The sequence below is a fragment of the Cutaneotrichosporon cavernicola genome (assembly GCF_030864355.1).
Source record: "Cutaneotrichosporon cavernicola HIS019 DNA, chromosome: 2".
Classification (NCBI taxonomy): Eukaryota; Fungi; Basidiomycota; class Tremellomycetes; order Trichosporonales; family Trichosporonaceae; genus Cutaneotrichosporon; species Cutaneotrichosporon cavernicola.
The window spans coordinates 1463322-1479664 of record NC_083394.1 but is presented as its reverse complement, the minus strand read 5'-3'; the positions used below and the strand labels follow the sequence as shown (position 1 = coordinate 1479664).

Here is a 16343-nt window from a genome sequence, read left to right as displayed (position 1 = left end):
CTTAACAGCCATCCCGCTCCACTCCGAACCCACCATTTCCGTCTCCTCCTGCAGCTCCTCTCCCTCCTCGTTCCCATCCTCCGTCTGATCCTCCTCCTCCTTCTGCTCCTCGTCCTCCGCCTCCGCCTCCGCCTCCCCCTCCCCCTCCGCCTCCCCCTCCCCCTCCGTCCGGCTACTCTCGTCCCCTGATTCATCCTCCTCGTCGTCCACGTCCTCGCCCGTCAAGGCATGGGCCACAGCCCAGTCATAACGCTTAACCGCTTCCGCCCGTGCCTTCGCGTACGGTCGGTGGAGCAAGGCGGCAGTTGGGCGGAAGATCCATGCCTTGATGCAGCCCCCTGTCGTCAGGTTGGGCGTCAAGTGCACTCACAGTTTGGCCTGATCGTGAATGGCCAGCTCTCATAGTCGCGGTACATTTTGTTCATGTCTTCGTAGGAAATGGTGGCGTCTGGCATACCCTTGTCCCAGTCGGCCAAGTACAACCCGCGGGCGTCCATGACGACCGACGACTCGTCCTGGATCATTTCGAGCGACGAGTCCTCGAACACAAAGACTGTCGCCGACACTTTCATGTCCTCGCTGCCATTCCATGGCATCGACGGCAGCTGGGTGGTGTCGAGAACGAAGACAACGGACTGAGATTAGCGTTGAAAGCGCTGTCACGCACGTGCGCAGCGTGGAGTGCAATGCGGTTGCCATAACACGCGACCACGTCGTTCGTCTCGTGGAAGCCGATGACGATCGTGTGCTGACCGATGTAAGCCGTCCGCTCCTGTGCCTCTTCAATGTCGCAGACATCACGCAGCACTCGACAGTAATCGCGCACGATGAAGATCGCTCCCTGGCGTCCACGGATGACCAAGTCGTTCATCGTGAATGAGACGCTGTAATGAGCACAACTCGGCCGTACACTTACTCTTGCAACCAGGCGTTCATCCCCTCGAATTGGAAGCCCTCCTGAAGATACCAATAGTCACTCTCATCCCAATCGTAGTCGTCCCAGTCGGCTGGATACGCGAATCCATGCACAACCGCTTCGTAGAACTTTGCGAGTTGGGGTGGAATCCAATCATGTCCCATTCCAATGTCTCTGCCACCTCGAAGCCCGGAGGTCGCCACTTGGGTTCCCCCGGGAAGCGGAGACTATCAACGCCATATGGGTATCGCGGCTTGACAGCGTACGCGAGTCCCGCATGTGATGAGAGGTAGTCTGCACACGGGTCAGGGAACGTCGCGAGCTTCTCTCCGGAGTGAGTGAAGATGTGCACCTGGTACTGTGTGACGACGAAGAGGTGGTCGTCAGTAATGTTAACCGACTGCGGTTAGCACATGCGGGAGGGTAGACCCACCCAGACTTTGGGTTCCCTGCCCCGCAGGTCCCCCTCGTCGAGAAACGGCGATTCGATGGTGTCCAGGTGTTCGAGCGAAATAGAACTACGTTTCCCCAGGTCGAGGTCGATAAGATGAGCATCCGTCTTGTTCGCAGTGACGAGGAGACCCTGTCCGCGGACGAGCTTCACGGCCATCACGTCGGAACATCTAACGCCTTCGTCGGAAAGATGAAAGGCAAACTCGAGCGGCCCACGATTGTGCCACACGGTAGTGGTTCGCACGGCAGCTGTAGCAGTGCGGAATACCGTGACGGTCCCGAGTGGGGAATACTCTCGTCGGCGGTCGCGAGGCGAGTCTGGCATGAGCCGCCACTAAATCGCTACCCACCTCGTGTATGCTGAGAGACAGCGACGTACCCAGCGCCGACGGAGATGTTAGGGCTCGGCGTCATCCCGGGGATGCGCTGCAGTAGATGCCCCGTATACTTGTTAAGGACGAGGAGGCACTCTTCGTCTGACGTCATGCTCATCTCGGTCAGGGCGTAGATGAAGTCTTCCCCGTGGTCCATGTAGATGGAGCGAATCTTGAATCCAGGCGCCTTGACGAGCGTCTCGTATCCGAAACGCATTTCCCAATCTTTTGCGAGCCGGCCGTGGTCGAGATCTGCATCAGAGCCTCCAAGTCATTGGACTCACATGCGCGCCGGCAGTCAGCGGGACTCGCTTCACCGACCAGCTCGCCGGCGTAGTCCTCGCCCCGCCAGAGGGCGACCCGCTCTGCGTGCGCGTGCCGATGTTCGCGGACGTCAATGCCGTCTCGTCGACAGATTCGGTGCCACACATCGTGCTCGCGGACAAAGTCGCGCCAAGAGTGCGACACGCTGTCCACCTGGATAACGTCGGCGGGGGCGAGATGCTCGAGGATGAGGAGGAAGACGTCCTCTCCTAGGGTTGCGATGGGGTCCATGGTTTCGATGGGGTTGATGATGGAGAGGAGACAAGAAGTGAAGGGGTTATGAGGTTGAGAGGCTGTGGGGCCTTCTGATGATTCCTGACCGGGATCTAGGCTGTGCGATCAACCGAACAAGAGGATTCCTCAGGCACCGGGGAAATACCCCCATGACGCGTCACGCGACTGATAAGAATCCCTAATGTTCGAGGCGGAATGACCATTAGGATGCTGGCAATTAGATTGCTGGTGTTGACGGGACTAAGTTGACGAGGAAGGCATGTTGTTCGCCTTCCTCGCATCTGCTTCTCTTCTCCTCATCACTCAGACAATACCTCCATGCGGCCTTCTCCGTCTTTTAACTTCCACAAGTGAACAAACACATACCGAGAGCGGGCCCAGGAGCAGACTCACTCGTGCAACAACCGGAAACGAAACACCGAACGCCAGGCCATACCCAGTCCTCAACATCTGCGACAGCGGCGCCTGACCGCGCCTCTCGCAAAAAACCTCTTATGTTGCTAGGCTCAGCGAGTGTCCCCTCGCGATACCGGAGGATTATCCGCCTGCTCCGCGAAGTGAACGAAGCGGGTCCGGGCCATCATCGAGGGCCCCCGCCAACCTTCCTCCAAGGTGTCGAAGGGCTGATCCCCGCCTCTACTAACCGGTCCCGTGGTCTCTGCTCCCACCTAGCTGTTTCTACCTGGGAACCCTCTCTGTCAGGTGCGTAGGACGCCATACCTGAGTCGCGCCCGAAGGCAGAAAGTCACCCACCTGACATATCTCGTGGACACAGCCGAGCTTGACGAGAAGATCATTGCAGTCCGACCTTCATGTACAATCTCCTTCCGCTCCAAGCTCCTAAGTAAGCTTACCCACTTCACGCTCGGGCCGTACTTCCGTCTCAACGCCCTTGATGAACCTCTTCGCAGCCGATACTCACTTTCACTCCCCTCACCTTCACTGTCGCCTCCCCCCCTATCGGTCCTCCCCAGACCCTGCGCCTTACAGCAGTGATGACTTCATGGCAGACATCACCGCTCCACCTGATCTCAAGCTATTCCAGGTGTCGGCGGAGCCGGTTACTGTTGAAGATGTGCACCTTCTTTGATACCGCTTGATGGAGCCAAGGTGCTCCCCATGTAGTTCGGGTCGTGGGCAAGCAACTGGCCTACTCAGCAGCACCTATCGCCTCAAGACGCCACAGTCCGCGTTCGGAATCCGCGTTGCATAAACCCCACGGACGCAGTGTCGTTGACCGTGCACGCAAGTCTAACCCAATGCTTACGCTGTCGTTACAGGATGATATGCTGTTGACATTATGCGTGCTTGTCTGTGTCAACATCACAGTCACAGGTATCAATATAAATGACAAGGGCTTCCTCGAGTGCGCCGAGGGAAGAGCGCACCCCAAGGCAACTGATAGAAAGGTTCTCGGAGACGGCCACGTTCGCCATCGCCCACATCGAGGCTGCGTGGAAGACAGCGACTCGCGTGACTTCATGGAACGCTGCGCTCACGCTGCTCTGCACCACCCTCGCTATCATCCTGGGGTGTGAAGAATCAACATAGCCCGCCCCAGTCACCCTGTATTGCTATTCCAAGTGGTCTCGTATCGCCGCCAGCATCGAGTGCGTCTTCCTCAGACCCAGCTCAGCGATCTTGGCTCCCCCGCCCGCAGATGGGAGGCGACCTTCCAGAGTGCAACACACGGCAAGCCCATGGTGTAAGCCTCCTAATCGTCCTCGAAGAATGGCCACGCCCCGTGTGGCCGCTATGTGTGTCCAAGCCGGCCACGCAGCATTTCACTGTCCGCATCCCCGCCTGGGTGGACAAGGAGTTCTTCAAACCCTTCATATTCTGCTGTGCAGACAGTGAGGAGCGCAAACTGGCCAAGAACACCAAAAGTAATCGCCGCCCCCGCCACTCTCTCCCTCAGGCATACTGGAACTACGAGGTGCCGGCTGACACCGTTATTCCGTTCTACATGGTCCGCATGACTACCCAACCCCCGTCGAACGTCGACTAGATGGAACCCCCCCCCAAGCATCCGAGAATGTTCGAGCAGGTCGAAGCGAGAGAGGGCGACAGCCTCAAGAGGGCCTACGCCCATTTTCAGAGCATGGCACTAAGTCTCGTGTGGGACTGCTGATCCAGGCCATTCTGAACCGGAAGCGGGACGATCCTCGTGACCGGAAAATCGAGCCCACATAGCAGCGCAACGACACAGGCAGGCTAGGAAGGTGGGGACGCCACGAAGGCAGGGCGGCGCGCCACCGCAGGGCGCAGCGAACCGAAGTCGCACGCCGAACCGGCCGCCGACATTAAGCCGAACATCAAGCGCCTCAACAATGGGAAGCAGAGCGGACGAGTGAGCCGATAGAAGTATGTCTGACCTATAAGCAGTAGCGGTATAAGTGCGAATGCCGTATCAGTTTATGAGTGAATGCGCCTCGGATGCCAGTGGCTGTGGCACAGCACTACATTCCGTTCTGTAGGCACTGAGATGACGACACGCCAGCCTCAGTTGAGATTGAATCCGGCTTATGGAAAGGAGTCTAAGCGTTGTCGCTTGGGTCTGTCTTGATTTCAGAGGTGGCCGTTGCGATCTAATAACTGTCACGCCTATGTGTTGAGGAGAGCGCAGTCGAGGAGGACGATTCGCTGAGGTTGTCAACAGTTAGGGAGGTCGGAAGAGCTTGATGCGTCAATTTTGGACAACATGGACAGCTGGATAGCATGGACAGGATACGCTCGAATCAGAAACAAGATCTGCAGGCTATTAAAAAAGGAGTGTCAAGCAGGCACTCGGTTCTGAATTATGAATTTGGAACGAGATTGGTCGCTAGATCGACACGATCGACACAGGTGCGGTACATGGGTACAGCATGTACGCAGCTGTATTGTCCATCTGCCCATGTGCGCAACAGGGCTCATGGCCAGATTGCCGGATCACCGAGGTGGATGTGGCCGCCGCGATCACACGGTCTGTCTCATGTCCTCCAAAGGTGCTGGCCCGCAATCCCACAATACAACATTATTCAGAGTGGCAGAGGATCGGTGCATCTGTAAATCAGTTCTAACCCCGCTCGGGCCTCATCCTACGCGCACGCGCTCGCACTCTGATATTTGTACTCGCACTTATCAAGTGGGATGCGTCGAATTGGATCAGTCTACAGTCATCTGGCACGGGCCTGAGACGCGTCGAGGATGACCATCCGACAGTCTTCTGACCTTTAAAGGGTTGGATGGGGTCAGACGGGACTGAACAACCGCTGACCGCCCTCGAGGATCAAGGAACTCACAACTCATCCACCGCTTGCTAATAATTCATAACAGATCAGAGAGTGTAGAGTGCGCCATTCGCGTCACGCAACAGCCCCGATCAGTTCAAAACTCAGTTGAGCCTGGCTAGCCTGGGACATCCCACGGTCCACTGCTTTAGGGTAGCGTCTCAAACTAGTCCCGCTCCGACTCTGAGCTTGTTATTCAAGGGGAGCTCCAGAGTAATGGAACCAGGGAAAGGCGCGGATCCAGGCTCGCGGCACGTGTGACGCGGGACGGCGGTCAGAGGCAGCTACACGAGTCGGTATGGGGCCGAGTGGGATGATTGGGATAAGCCGCATTGGTAGGCATGGCAGAAGGCGGCTTGCCCTCTACCATACAGCAGTAGACTCGATGACGTCCGAGGCGGAGAGACATGACGGGCATGCATGCGGAGAGCGACACGTGAGGTTGCTGTGCTCGAGAGAAATGACGAGGTAGAGTGGTGCGCGCTAATGCTGCGCCTTGGCGCAGCAGTTTGGCGTCATATGCTTGGAGACGGAGTTTGTTGTTGTTGTGGCATGCGGCCCTTGCAGGCCGTTTTGGTCGTTTTGGTCCTTAATATGGATCTGGACCAGGCAACCCGCAAGCCGCCAGCCGCCAACCGCGCGAGTTTGTAATTTATAATTTTCAGGGTCTGGCATTGATTCAGGTATATGAGCCAAAGGGGCGGTTGTAGTATTCAGGGACGTCAGGTGACAGGGCGGATTGATGGGTTGGAGTGTGATCAGGGTTATGATGTCATTGACAAGCCAACCGTATAGCGTTGAGAGAGAGAGATGACCTGACAACACAAACTATACTACAAGATTCAGTTGCCAAGCCTCGCACTCACATCCTTCCCATTCCTCTCATATACCTCATACATCCCCAATGATCCAATGACAAATGACACATGCAAGCACAGCCTAGGTATAACTCCCAAGCTTTAATCAAAGGATCCGCAGCAGCGCATCAGTTGAGGGATTAAGGATCGCGAGGATTGTCTCACATAACTATCAAAGTCGCCACCACTCAGGCTAACCGCATCCCACCCCCTTTTTGATTGCCTGTAACGCTCGGCCCTCTTCTCAAAGCTAGACTAGACCTTTCCCCGTTCATATCAACCATCTCTCTTCTCTCTCTTCTCTCTTCTCCCTCTTCTATTCTCTCACCTTTTTATTCAACCCGACAACCGACAACACCGACACTACTCCTCACACCGACAACCCCCACCAACACGACATCATGATCATCGGAGGCTTCACAGGCCTGCTCTTGCTGGTCGCTTGCGTCCTGCTCATCTTGGCGAGTGGTATGTCGCCTTGCTCTCACCCAAGCTAATTCTAGTGTCCACGCCCATAATCAACTCACTCACCCTCATGACGGTCAACGACCCCATCTTTGGCCAGCTCGGCGCGTTTGGCTACTGCATCAACGCCAGGTGCTCAAGCTCAAAGCTTGGGTATGACCTGACCTCGGTTGTCAACCAGCTCTCGCGCGGCCAGTCGACCAGGGGTACCGGCGTCATGGACGACATCGGGGACAGCGCCGCCAAGTCCCTCACCGCCGTCACCAAGGGCTTTATCCTCCACCCCATTGCCGCTGCCTTTGCGTTCCTCGCGATGATCACGGCCTGTGCCGCTGACAAGATTGGCTACCTCTTTGCGTCGTTCCTAGCCCTGCTCGCCTTCCTCTCGTCTCTTGCCGCGATGCTCATCGACTTTGTCGCGTTCGCCATGGTCAAGAACCACGTTGGTGACGCCGGCGGCCACGCCAAGTACGGCACTGGCACATGGCTCACTCTCGTCGCCACCATCCTGCTCCTCGTTGCGATGCTCACTTCCCTCGTGTCGTGCTGCTGCGGCCGCTCGAGCAAGCACAAGCGCCGCGAGCAGGAGCTTCGCGAGCAGAGCGCGCTTCACGGTGGGACCGAGAAGCCGCGCCGCTTCTGGCAGCGCGCTCCCAAGCACGACCCCCACTACACTTCCGAGTACGACCCCCACGCCCCCAATGGTGGGTATAACTATGAGACAAAGGCATAAGCTCACGGGCCAAGCCGTTGGTGTGCCCCCGCGCCGCCACTTCTGGAGCCGCAAGGCCACGACCATGCACGATGAGCCTGTCGTGTAATCCGCGACTCGCACCCACTCACGCTCCACCCTTTACGATAATCAACAAACTTTACCCACCCCCTAGGTGTGTTAATATATACGGAGAACAGTTAGGAATCACACCTGTAGTGTTGCGTCCGTACATGTATGACGTTTCATGAGCACACAAGCAATGGACATTGTTGCTCGCCCTGTCGATGTCGATGATAAGACGCGCATAGGCGGTTGACTAACCATTGGCAAAGAGTCCCGTCACTTGATCAGTTGAGCGCACAGGTAAGCCGATCCTGACAGAGCGTGCGTCAGCATCAGTGGGAAGGGAGCATCGCAAAGCCCGTCGATGCGTTGATGCTTTCAGGCTCCGGTATCCGAACAAGGCAGCCCCATGTCGCATGCGAACTGTGCGTACCGCAGAGAAACAGAGGTCTGGACTCTATTCAAGTTGTCCCGTGCAGGCACAGTCCACAGTCGCTTCACCACAAAGGCACCCTGCGGAATGATCGCTAGGGTCCTGCCACACCACAAGGCCAGACTGAATAGAGTGGGGCAGGCTTCCCATCTGCACCGCCCCACTCTAACCATGTTGGCGTATCGCGACGTCCATTCGATACCTCTCTTTGATAAGGACACCATGCGTCACAACTTGGTTCGAGGACATCAGATCCGGCAAAGTCCGGACCACTAGTCCATGCACCGCTCTTGGCTGATGTCTCCGTACCTCGCCGACGATCTCCTAGTACTGCTTACTCGATCATGTTCGTGGACGTCATTAGATTGTCGAATACACATCCCACATCCCGAGAGATGTGGCACTACGCGACTACTTGAGATGTCTGCTTCTCCACCCAGTCCACCCGTTTCAGGTATACTCTTGATCCGGTCAAGGACAGGATCAAGGATGCGTGAACCACGGTCAGCTTTCACCACTCCCCACCAGAGTTCGCCTTGGTTGACCACCCAGATCTGCAGTCTGCAGCGCTCGCCACCACTCGCCCAGCTCGCCTGCTTCGATCTCGAGAGTGTTCAGTTGGTTCAGTCACTGTCCACCTCTCGCACACTGTGTCTATTGCTTCTCGCTTGCTCGCCGCGCTCGCTCCTCAGGAATGACTGCACACTGACATGACAACAATCTACCGAGCTACCAATATACCCTTTTTTTACTGCTCGTTGATGAAGGCGGCGGCAGCACCCATGCCCGAGCCAATGCACATGGAAGTGACGAGCACCCGGCCGCCGGTCCGCTTGATAGCGTTGAGGCCGGTCGCGACCTGACGGGCACCAGTGCATCCGAAGGGGTGGCCGAGGGCGATAGCGCCACCGTTGACGTTGACCTTGTCGCCGTCCAGGCCAAGGGTGTCAATGCAGTATACCATCATGGACGCAAAGGCCTCGTTAATCTCAAACACGTCGACGTCGTCCTTGCCGAGACCGGTACGCTCATAGAGCTTGGGGATGGCAAGCGAGGGTCCGATACCCATAATACGGGGAGCGAGGCCAGCAACAACGGTAGCAACGTGCTTGGCGAGGATGGGGAGACCGAGCTCCTGCGCCTTACGACGGGTCATGAGGAGGACGAAAGCGCCGCCGTCTGTGATCTGCGATGCGTTACCGCCGGTGGTGTGCCCGGGAGCCCACTGGGGGAAAGCGGCGCGGACCTTGGCCAGCGACGCGGCAGTCGTGCCAGGCCGGATACCGTCGTCGGCCGTAACCTCGACGTACTTCTTCGATCCGTCCTTCTGCTTCTGGGGAACGACGACGGGGGCAATCTCATCAGCAAAGACACCCGTCGCCTGGGCCTTCTCGGCACGGTTGTGCGACTTGAGCGCCCAGTCGTCCATGCGCTCGCGCGAGATGTTAAAGTCCCCAGCGACGTTCTCAGCAGTCCAGCCCATGGGCAGGAGTGCGTCCTTGGTCTCCTGGGTCGAGATGACCTCGTCCGAGAAACCAAAGGACTTGCCGTTGTCGTGGGTCAGGTCGTCGTAGCCGACAGCGAGACCGATCTCAATCTCGCCGTTGCGGATCTGGTTGGCAATGGTGGAGACGGCCATAAGACCCGAGGAGCAGAAGCGGTTGATGGTCTGGCAGGGGACAGTGTTGGCTGAGGTTAGCGCAGCCAACTCTTTAGTACTCACGGAAACCGGCGGCCAGGGCAGCGACACGGGCAGTGTTGGGAGCGTTGGGGGTGGTCACGGTACCGACGCAGATGTCGCCAACCATCGCGGGGTCGATGCCAATGTTGTTCTTGGCGGCAACCATGGTCGCGTACAGGAGCTCATCGTACGTCGTGTCCTTGTACGCGCCCTTCCTGGCCTTGCAGAGGGGAGTGCGCTTGGCACAGGTGATGACGACTGGTGTGAGCTCGGCGAACGAAGGGAGGGGAAAGGGGAGGAGAGGAAAGACGGGCCGGTGAACCGGCTGCCGAGCAGTACAAGAACAACGCACCATCGTCAGCGTGCTTGGCGAACAGGCGCGCGCGGTTGTCACCCTTGAGGTGGTCGGAAACGGTCTGGATGCGGGAAGTCATGGTGTCTGTTCTGTGTGTAGTGGGCAACTACTGAATCCAAGCCAGTCTCACGCTTATAAGATGGGAATGAGGCGGGACGACCGGTACAAGGTGAATTTGTGTACCGGGTAGTGGGTATAACTCTGTGGGCTGTAGGTACTATGTAGGTGGGCAATATGGCTATGCGGCTAGAGCCGCAGTCTTTACTATGCCCTTTGAGAAGGGCCTCCTCAGTCTTTCCGCTACTTCTCTCTAGATCCCTGCCTGCGGCCCTGCTCTCCACCAAGCGAACCAAGTGATGCTCACCCACCAGCTTCCCACCAGTTCTGCCCCTCCGGCTCCCGCAGGAGAAAGTCAGCGCTCGGTGTAGACTTCCACAAAGACACCAAAATCGTCCGGTTAAAACACACTTAACCGGTCACCGGCCACCGGTACACGGACATATCCGGGGCACGGCCGCCATTCTGTCATTTAATTTCGGCCGTTCTGTCTGTCATGATGGTATGGTCAGATCATATTCCATGTTCCACAACCTCCTCCATCTGCATCTCAGGACGCATTAACTCTCAGCTCTCTACTCGCTGCTCCCTGCTTGCTGCTGCCTACCATCGACGCCATGTCACATCTCTCATCGCCTAGCAGTATCGCAAGAGCGGGGGTCTGGCGCGCAGCGTCGTGCGTCCGCCACCTCGCAGCTCTCAGGTCCAGCTGCTGCGCCGAGATATCACTGCCTCGTTGATGTCCTACGAACCGTCATGCCAGTCTGTCGTGATGCTAACCAGGACGGTAACCCCACCCTGCGGAACTGGAACTGGCTGTGCGCTGCCCGTTACCCCATGCACCAGCGTCAGGCGGACCCCAGATGTTCTGCACCTGCGTCTGCGCGGCTGGGCGTGGACGCCAGGCCGGCGGCGAAGGCTCCGTGGAGTGCGGGTGGGAGTGCTGGCCAGACTGTGGGGTCGGCTGGTCGGAGTGAGGGTTGGAGTGCTGAGCGGAGTGCTGAGCAGAACGCTGCCCCGACTGCCCCGACTGGCTAGCGTACAGCGGCTGGGAGTGTCCCGACTGCCCTTGGCCCTGCTGTGCTGGCGCGGTCCAGGCGCTCGATGGATGCGCCGTGCTCGGCGGAGGTGCGCCGTACTGCTGGTAGTACTGGGCCCCATACTGGCTGTACTGCTGTCCCTGCGGCTGAGGCGCCTGCTGCTGAGGCGCTTGCGGCTGAGGCGCCTGCGGCTGGGCAAACTCGAAGATAGCGGGGTTGGACAGTCTGTGTCCCTGCTGGTTCTCGCTCTGCCAAGGCACCGCGGCGTGGACGCGCTGTGCGCGCTGTGCGCCCTTCTGCGACTCTTCGCGGCTCATCGTCCAGATACTCCCGCCCGCGTCGCCGCCGAAGAGCATCGGCGCGGGATCCGGCGGCGGCAGCCCGCCGAGCGAGAGATTCTGAAGCAGGTCCTGAGCCGTCGTGGGTGGCGGGAAGCGGGCAGATTGTTCCACGATCGGTGTGCTGGGGTCAGTTTTACACATTCGAATAGCTCAAGCTAGCACACATGGGGGACCTAAGCCGCACTCACGTTCGCTCCCACATGATCACCTCGTCCGCGTCGTCCTCCACCGACGGTGCCTCCATGAGTCCCGTCCGCATGGCAAGGTTGACTGGGTCGTCCTCGGTTTCGGCGACGCTGACGCTCGCCGTCTCGCTGTTCTCCGTAACAAACGGCGCGCTGGGGAACCCGTCGCTCAGGACAGCAGCGCCCGCATCCGTCTGCATGAGGAGCTTGACGTCGACAAGCAGGTCGGCGATGCGCATGAGTTGTTCCTCGTTCGGGTGTACGTCAGCACACTGGAGTTCGAAGCTCTCCTCGGCGTTCCCAACGCGGAGGGGGAGGAAGCCGCGCATGTCGACGTCCTCTTCCAGCGGCCCGTCCAAGCTCGGGAGCTGGATGAGCGGGAACAGTCGTGCCAGTGCCAGCATAAGCCGCTTGTAGGCCGTCCAAAACGTATCGATACCTGCGCGCAGCTCGGGGTTGGACCCGTGCGCCGCGCGGCTCACGTAATCGAGGTGCGTCTTGAGCCAGCGGCTCATGATGCGCAGACTGGGGAGGATGCGGCGGACGACAGCAGTGATCCGGGCCGCGAGGGCCAGGACCGTGTCGATGTCGTCGTCATCGTCGTCGTCAGCAACAGCACTCTCGTTCTCGCCGGCGCGTGAGGCCAGCGCCTCCTCCACCTCGGTGGTGGTGACGTCCACGAGTGCAGTGTACACCGCAAACAAGAAGCTGAGGCTGAGATCCTCGACCGCCCGCCGCCGTTCGGCCTTGGCCGCCTTGGCCGGGTCGCCAATACCACTCCCACCCCGGCTGGCATCGAGGCGGCAGAACCAGTGCGAACCGATAGCCATGGCCGTCGTCTTCACGATCGTCTCAGAGGGAAGTTTGCGCGCACGCAGGCTACGCGCAAACTGTTCGCAGAGTGCGTCGCGCATGAGCGGGACATGCGACGTGCTCGCCTTCAAGAACAGAATCGCGCAGATAACCAGCACGTCGCGGCGGAAAGCCTCGAGGTCATCCGTCGGCGAGGTCGATCCCTCGTGCCGCGCGACGCGCCACCGGTCAAATGCGCGCTTGAGCACGCGCTCGAGATTCGCCTCGCCGCCTGGGAAGGGCTGGCGCACAGCCAGTGCCCGGAAGTAGTGGTATGTGCAGTGAAAGTTGTCCCCGAGGTACCCATCAATGACGGCGAGCTGATTGAACGCCGTACCTGTCGTCAGCTCCTCCCTCTCTTGAACCCACCATTATCCGGCTGCAGCGCCCGCGCGACCTCGTAGTACATGACGGCACGTTCGAACTTTGCATCGCGAGGCGGCAGGCCTTCGCGCGCATCGCGCCTCGCCTTCTCAGAACATTGCTCCTTGTAGCGCTCGAGGTCGCCGAGACATATGAGGCCCTTGTACACGAGTCCGACCTTCTTCTCACCCTCCTCGCGCGACAGCGGCGGCGCGAGACCGTCCCCCTCCTCCGGCTCGGGGACAGGCACCCCAGCCATGGCGAGGTACTCTGCTGCGCGGTCGTGGAGGTGGTAGAATGCGACGATGCGACCAATGAGACCACGATAGAACGCGTCCTCGGCACCCAGGGCCTGCCGGAAACGCGCGAGGGTACGGCGCAGGTCCGCGCTGTCCTTGCCCTTGCGTGGTGGGAGGGATGCCTCGATGCGTCCCACGACCTCTCGATACGCCTGGATGAGCGTGTATGTTGTGCCGAGCCACAGACTGTCGAGCGTCTGCGCGTGCGGCGAAAGAGGATGCTGGAAGAGGACCGCGAGATAGGTATTGCGCGCGCTGGTGTCAACTGGAGGTCCATGGGGGAGAGTGAGGGTGTTGGTGGGGTGGGGTGGGGTGGGGGTGGGTGGGGGATGGAGTGGGGGGGTTGGGGGGGATGTTCCATCGAGCAACAGGTGAGATGAGATGCTTGAAACGAACGAGTCATCAGAGGAAGGTTGGTACATGCTCGAACCCAAACCTGTATGCCTGTTTGCGTGGCCACCAGCCAACCAAAGTGATCGACGACCGCGCACATCAAATCGCCACAATCCACTCACAGCTGCCGCACGGCATCCGCTTCGCGCGCCCATGGCGGCTGACTCTGCATCAGGCTCTTCAACTCGGCGCTTGCAGCCTGCGCGTCACTGCCGTCAGCTTATCCCGTAAGGACGCACTGGTAGAGCTCGATGGCGCTCTTGCCGGGACTGCCGCTCGACATTGTTTCGGCCGTGCTCGTGCCAGTGCTCGCGCCGAGGATGCCGATAGCACCACCGCCAGCACCGGAGCTGGTACCAGAGCCGTCGCCGCCGCCACGGTTTCGACCACCGCGCGCGCGGCGCCTCGGGTTCGGAGGTGGCATGGTGAATGGTTGGTTGAGAGGCGGAGAGGTCATGACGCCAGTTGGGTTTGGGGGGAAGAATGTGTTACGTAATGAGAAACTTATGGCGCTCATCTCATCTCCGCACGGCATTTCTAACCCCGACATATATCTGGATGCCACAACTATAGCTTGCATGACTGCTTGGATAAATACCTAGCTACGGCCAAACCAACCCCCGAGCCAGCCGCCCTTCTTGCCCGCCGGCACCTCCTCCTCTTCCTTGAAGGCGGGCTGTGGCGTCGCCTCGCGCTTTTCTCTGACAGGCGACGATGGCGTCACCTTGGCGGGCACTGGTGCCGCGATGGGAATGGGAGCTGGCGCGAGCTTCGGCAGGCCCTTACCAGCATTGTCGAGTAACTCCTCCATCGGCAGGTCGACGTAGTTGAACGCCGAGTCGTAGAACACAGGCTTGGTGACGGTGTGTGCGAACAGAGCGCGCTTGGCCGCAAGCGCAAGTGCGTCGACGCTCTCGCCCAGCGCGTCCACCTGCTCCTTGGACAGGGGGACAATCTCCTCCGCCAGTCCGCCCTCCTTGAGTGCCTCGCGCGCGCTAGCGACGTTCCGAGCCGCACGCTCCAGGAGCTGCACGGCCGATGCATACGACGGCGTTGGGTGCACGCAGTGCAGGCGTGCGAGGTTGTAGCAGCGCGTGGCAGTGAAATAGGCCTCGGCGGCTTCGGCCGCGCGACGCACGCCGTCCTTCTCTTCCACGATAGCGAGAGAGCGCGCTTGCGACAGCGACTGCAGCACCGTGTCATATAGCTTGATAACAGCGGCGAGGCCCTTGACGGCCTCCTCGAGCTTAGCGCGCCCGCCGGGCACCTTGAATACCGTCGCGTCGGCCGGTAAGCTGCTCGGCGAGGACGCGATCGTGTCGACGAGCAGGAGGTCGCGGCGGATACGGTGGGTCAGGAGCAGGAACACAATGTACTGATGTGCGAACGACAGACTCTGTGTCGTGCGGGTCGACCGCAGCGTGCTGCTGGCCGTCGCCTCGTGGTCGTCGAGGAGGTGGCGTGCAGTACCCTCAGCCTCGCCGAGGACACCGAGAACGCGGTCCCATCCCTTCATGCCTCCACGGCCAATGGCCTTACCAGATCCCTTGGTGAGGCGACCAAGAGCCTCCTGGACCTTGATCATAGCCGCGACGAGCTCGGCGCTACGGAACTCGACCCTGTCGCCGGCGAACTCGACGTCGGCCAGCGTGCGGCGGCCGGCCTCGAGCTCAGCCGCACCCGTCTCAGCACGGAGCGACTCGACGAGCCTGCCGAGTCCCGGCGATGCCTCCTCCATCATGTCGACGTCGATGTCCGCGACGACACCGTCAATGTCGTGCGACTCGGCACGGCCGAGCTTGTACGCGCTGAAGCGGATGAGTGGGTCGTACGCGTCGATGAACTCGGTCGCGAGAGCCTGGTCATACGAGTCACGCGCGGCACTGGCAAGCGTGTCGAGCAAGCGGCGACGGGCGGCGAGCTCGGAAAGGACCTCGGCATAGGCGCCCCGCTCGAACGACAGCTCGGCGCGCACGCTGAGGTGGTAGATCGTGAGTTCCGCGAGCGTGCGCTGGTTCAGGCGGTCCGAGGTCGCAAGAGTATTCGCAGTGTCGTGCAGCGACGAGGCGAGCTTGAGTGCGCGGCGCAGCCACGAGATCTGTTCGCGGCGGGCTGACGAGGGTGCGTTGGGCTTGCCCGCGAGCGCCTTGAGCTCGTGCGAGTAGGTGAGAGCGCGCTCGGCGGAGAAGAGGACGAGGTGGAGGTGGCTGGTGTCAGCGGCAGCGCAGCTGGCGGAGAGGATCACTTAGTGGAGCCAGGCAAGGCCATGGTAATGGCATGCGACTGGAGTTACCAACAACTCACCGGACATCAGTCACCGTCTCAGCCGTCACAGCCGGCGCCTTCTTGAACTGCTTTCCCTTGCCATTAGTTAGTCCTGTAACTTGACGCAGGCGGTGGATCTTGTTAGCGCAGTGGTGGCTGGTGTCAGCAGGTGGGTGAGGGTTGGGCAGGAGGGAGAGAGGGGGAGGTGGGGGACACTTACCGGTATCGCTCATAATCGCCATTCCGGAGCCCGTACACAGCCCGCTCCCGGCTGAGGAGGTTGAGCGCTGGAGTTAGCCAAACCCTCCAGAAACGCACCTTTGAACGAGACGTCGGTCATCTTGCTCAGCTTGAGTGGTATCGAACTCTGCTGGTAACGAGCTAGGTGATGGGTGGAGGCGTTTGG

General features: G+C 59.6%; 5 protein-coding genes across 5 annotated transcripts; 1 reads left to right on the top strand and 4 right to left on the bottom strand.

The window, feature by feature from the left end:
• Positions 1-253: 253 nt before the first annotated feature.
• On the bottom strand, positions 254-2298 carry CcaverHIS019_0205760 (uncharacterized protein; the record flags this gene model as incomplete). Its single annotated transcript, XM_060597603.1, has 8 exons — positions 254-324; positions 371-635; positions 668-884; positions 917-1007; positions 1046-1316; positions 1350-1687; positions 1720-1995; positions 2028-2298. 8 exons carry the CDS (start codon positions 2296-2298, stop codon positions 254-256), a joined length of 1800 nt encoding a protein of 599 aa, XP_060454480.1.
• Positions 2299-6831: 4533 nt separating this feature from the next.
• CcaverHIS019_0205750 (uncharacterized protein) lies at positions 6832-7716 on the top strand (the record flags this gene model as incomplete). Its single annotated transcript, XM_060597602.1, has 3 exons — positions 6832-6898; positions 6934-7599; positions 7643-7716. 3 exons carry the CDS (start codon positions 6832-6834, stop codon positions 7714-7716), a joined length of 807 nt encoding a protein of 268 aa, XP_060454479.1.
• Positions 7717-8854: 1138 nt separating this feature from the next.
• Positions 8855-10221, bottom strand: CcaverHIS019_0205740 (uncharacterized protein; the record flags this gene model as incomplete). Its single annotated transcript, XM_060597601.1, has 3 exons — positions 8855-9795; positions 9830-10045; positions 10140-10221. 3 exons carry the CDS (start codon positions 10219-10221, stop codon positions 8855-8857), a joined length of 1239 nt encoding a protein of 412 aa, XP_060454478.1.
• Positions 10222-10974: 753 nt separating this feature from the next.
• CcaverHIS019_0205730 (uncharacterized protein) lies at positions 10975-14096 on the bottom strand (the record flags this gene model as incomplete). The annotated part of the gene is made up of 5 exons (XM_060597599.1): positions 10975-11701; positions 11769-12954; positions 12987-13534; positions 13795-13881; positions 13912-14096. 5 exons carry the CDS (start codon positions 14094-14096, stop codon positions 10975-10977), a joined length of 2733 nt encoding a protein of 910 aa, XP_060454477.1.
• Positions 14097-14270: 174 nt separating this feature from the next.
• Positions 14271-16277, bottom strand: SRP68 (uncharacterized protein; the record flags this gene model as incomplete). Its single annotated transcript, XM_060597598.1, has 4 exons — positions 14271-15879; positions 15977-16093; positions 16158-16224; positions 16256-16277. The coding sequence occupies 4 exons, from the start codon at positions 16275-16277 to the stop codon at positions 14271-14273; spliced, it is 1815 nt and encodes a 604-aa protein (XP_060454476.1).
• Between the last annotated feature and the right edge of the window lie 66 nt (positions 16278-16343).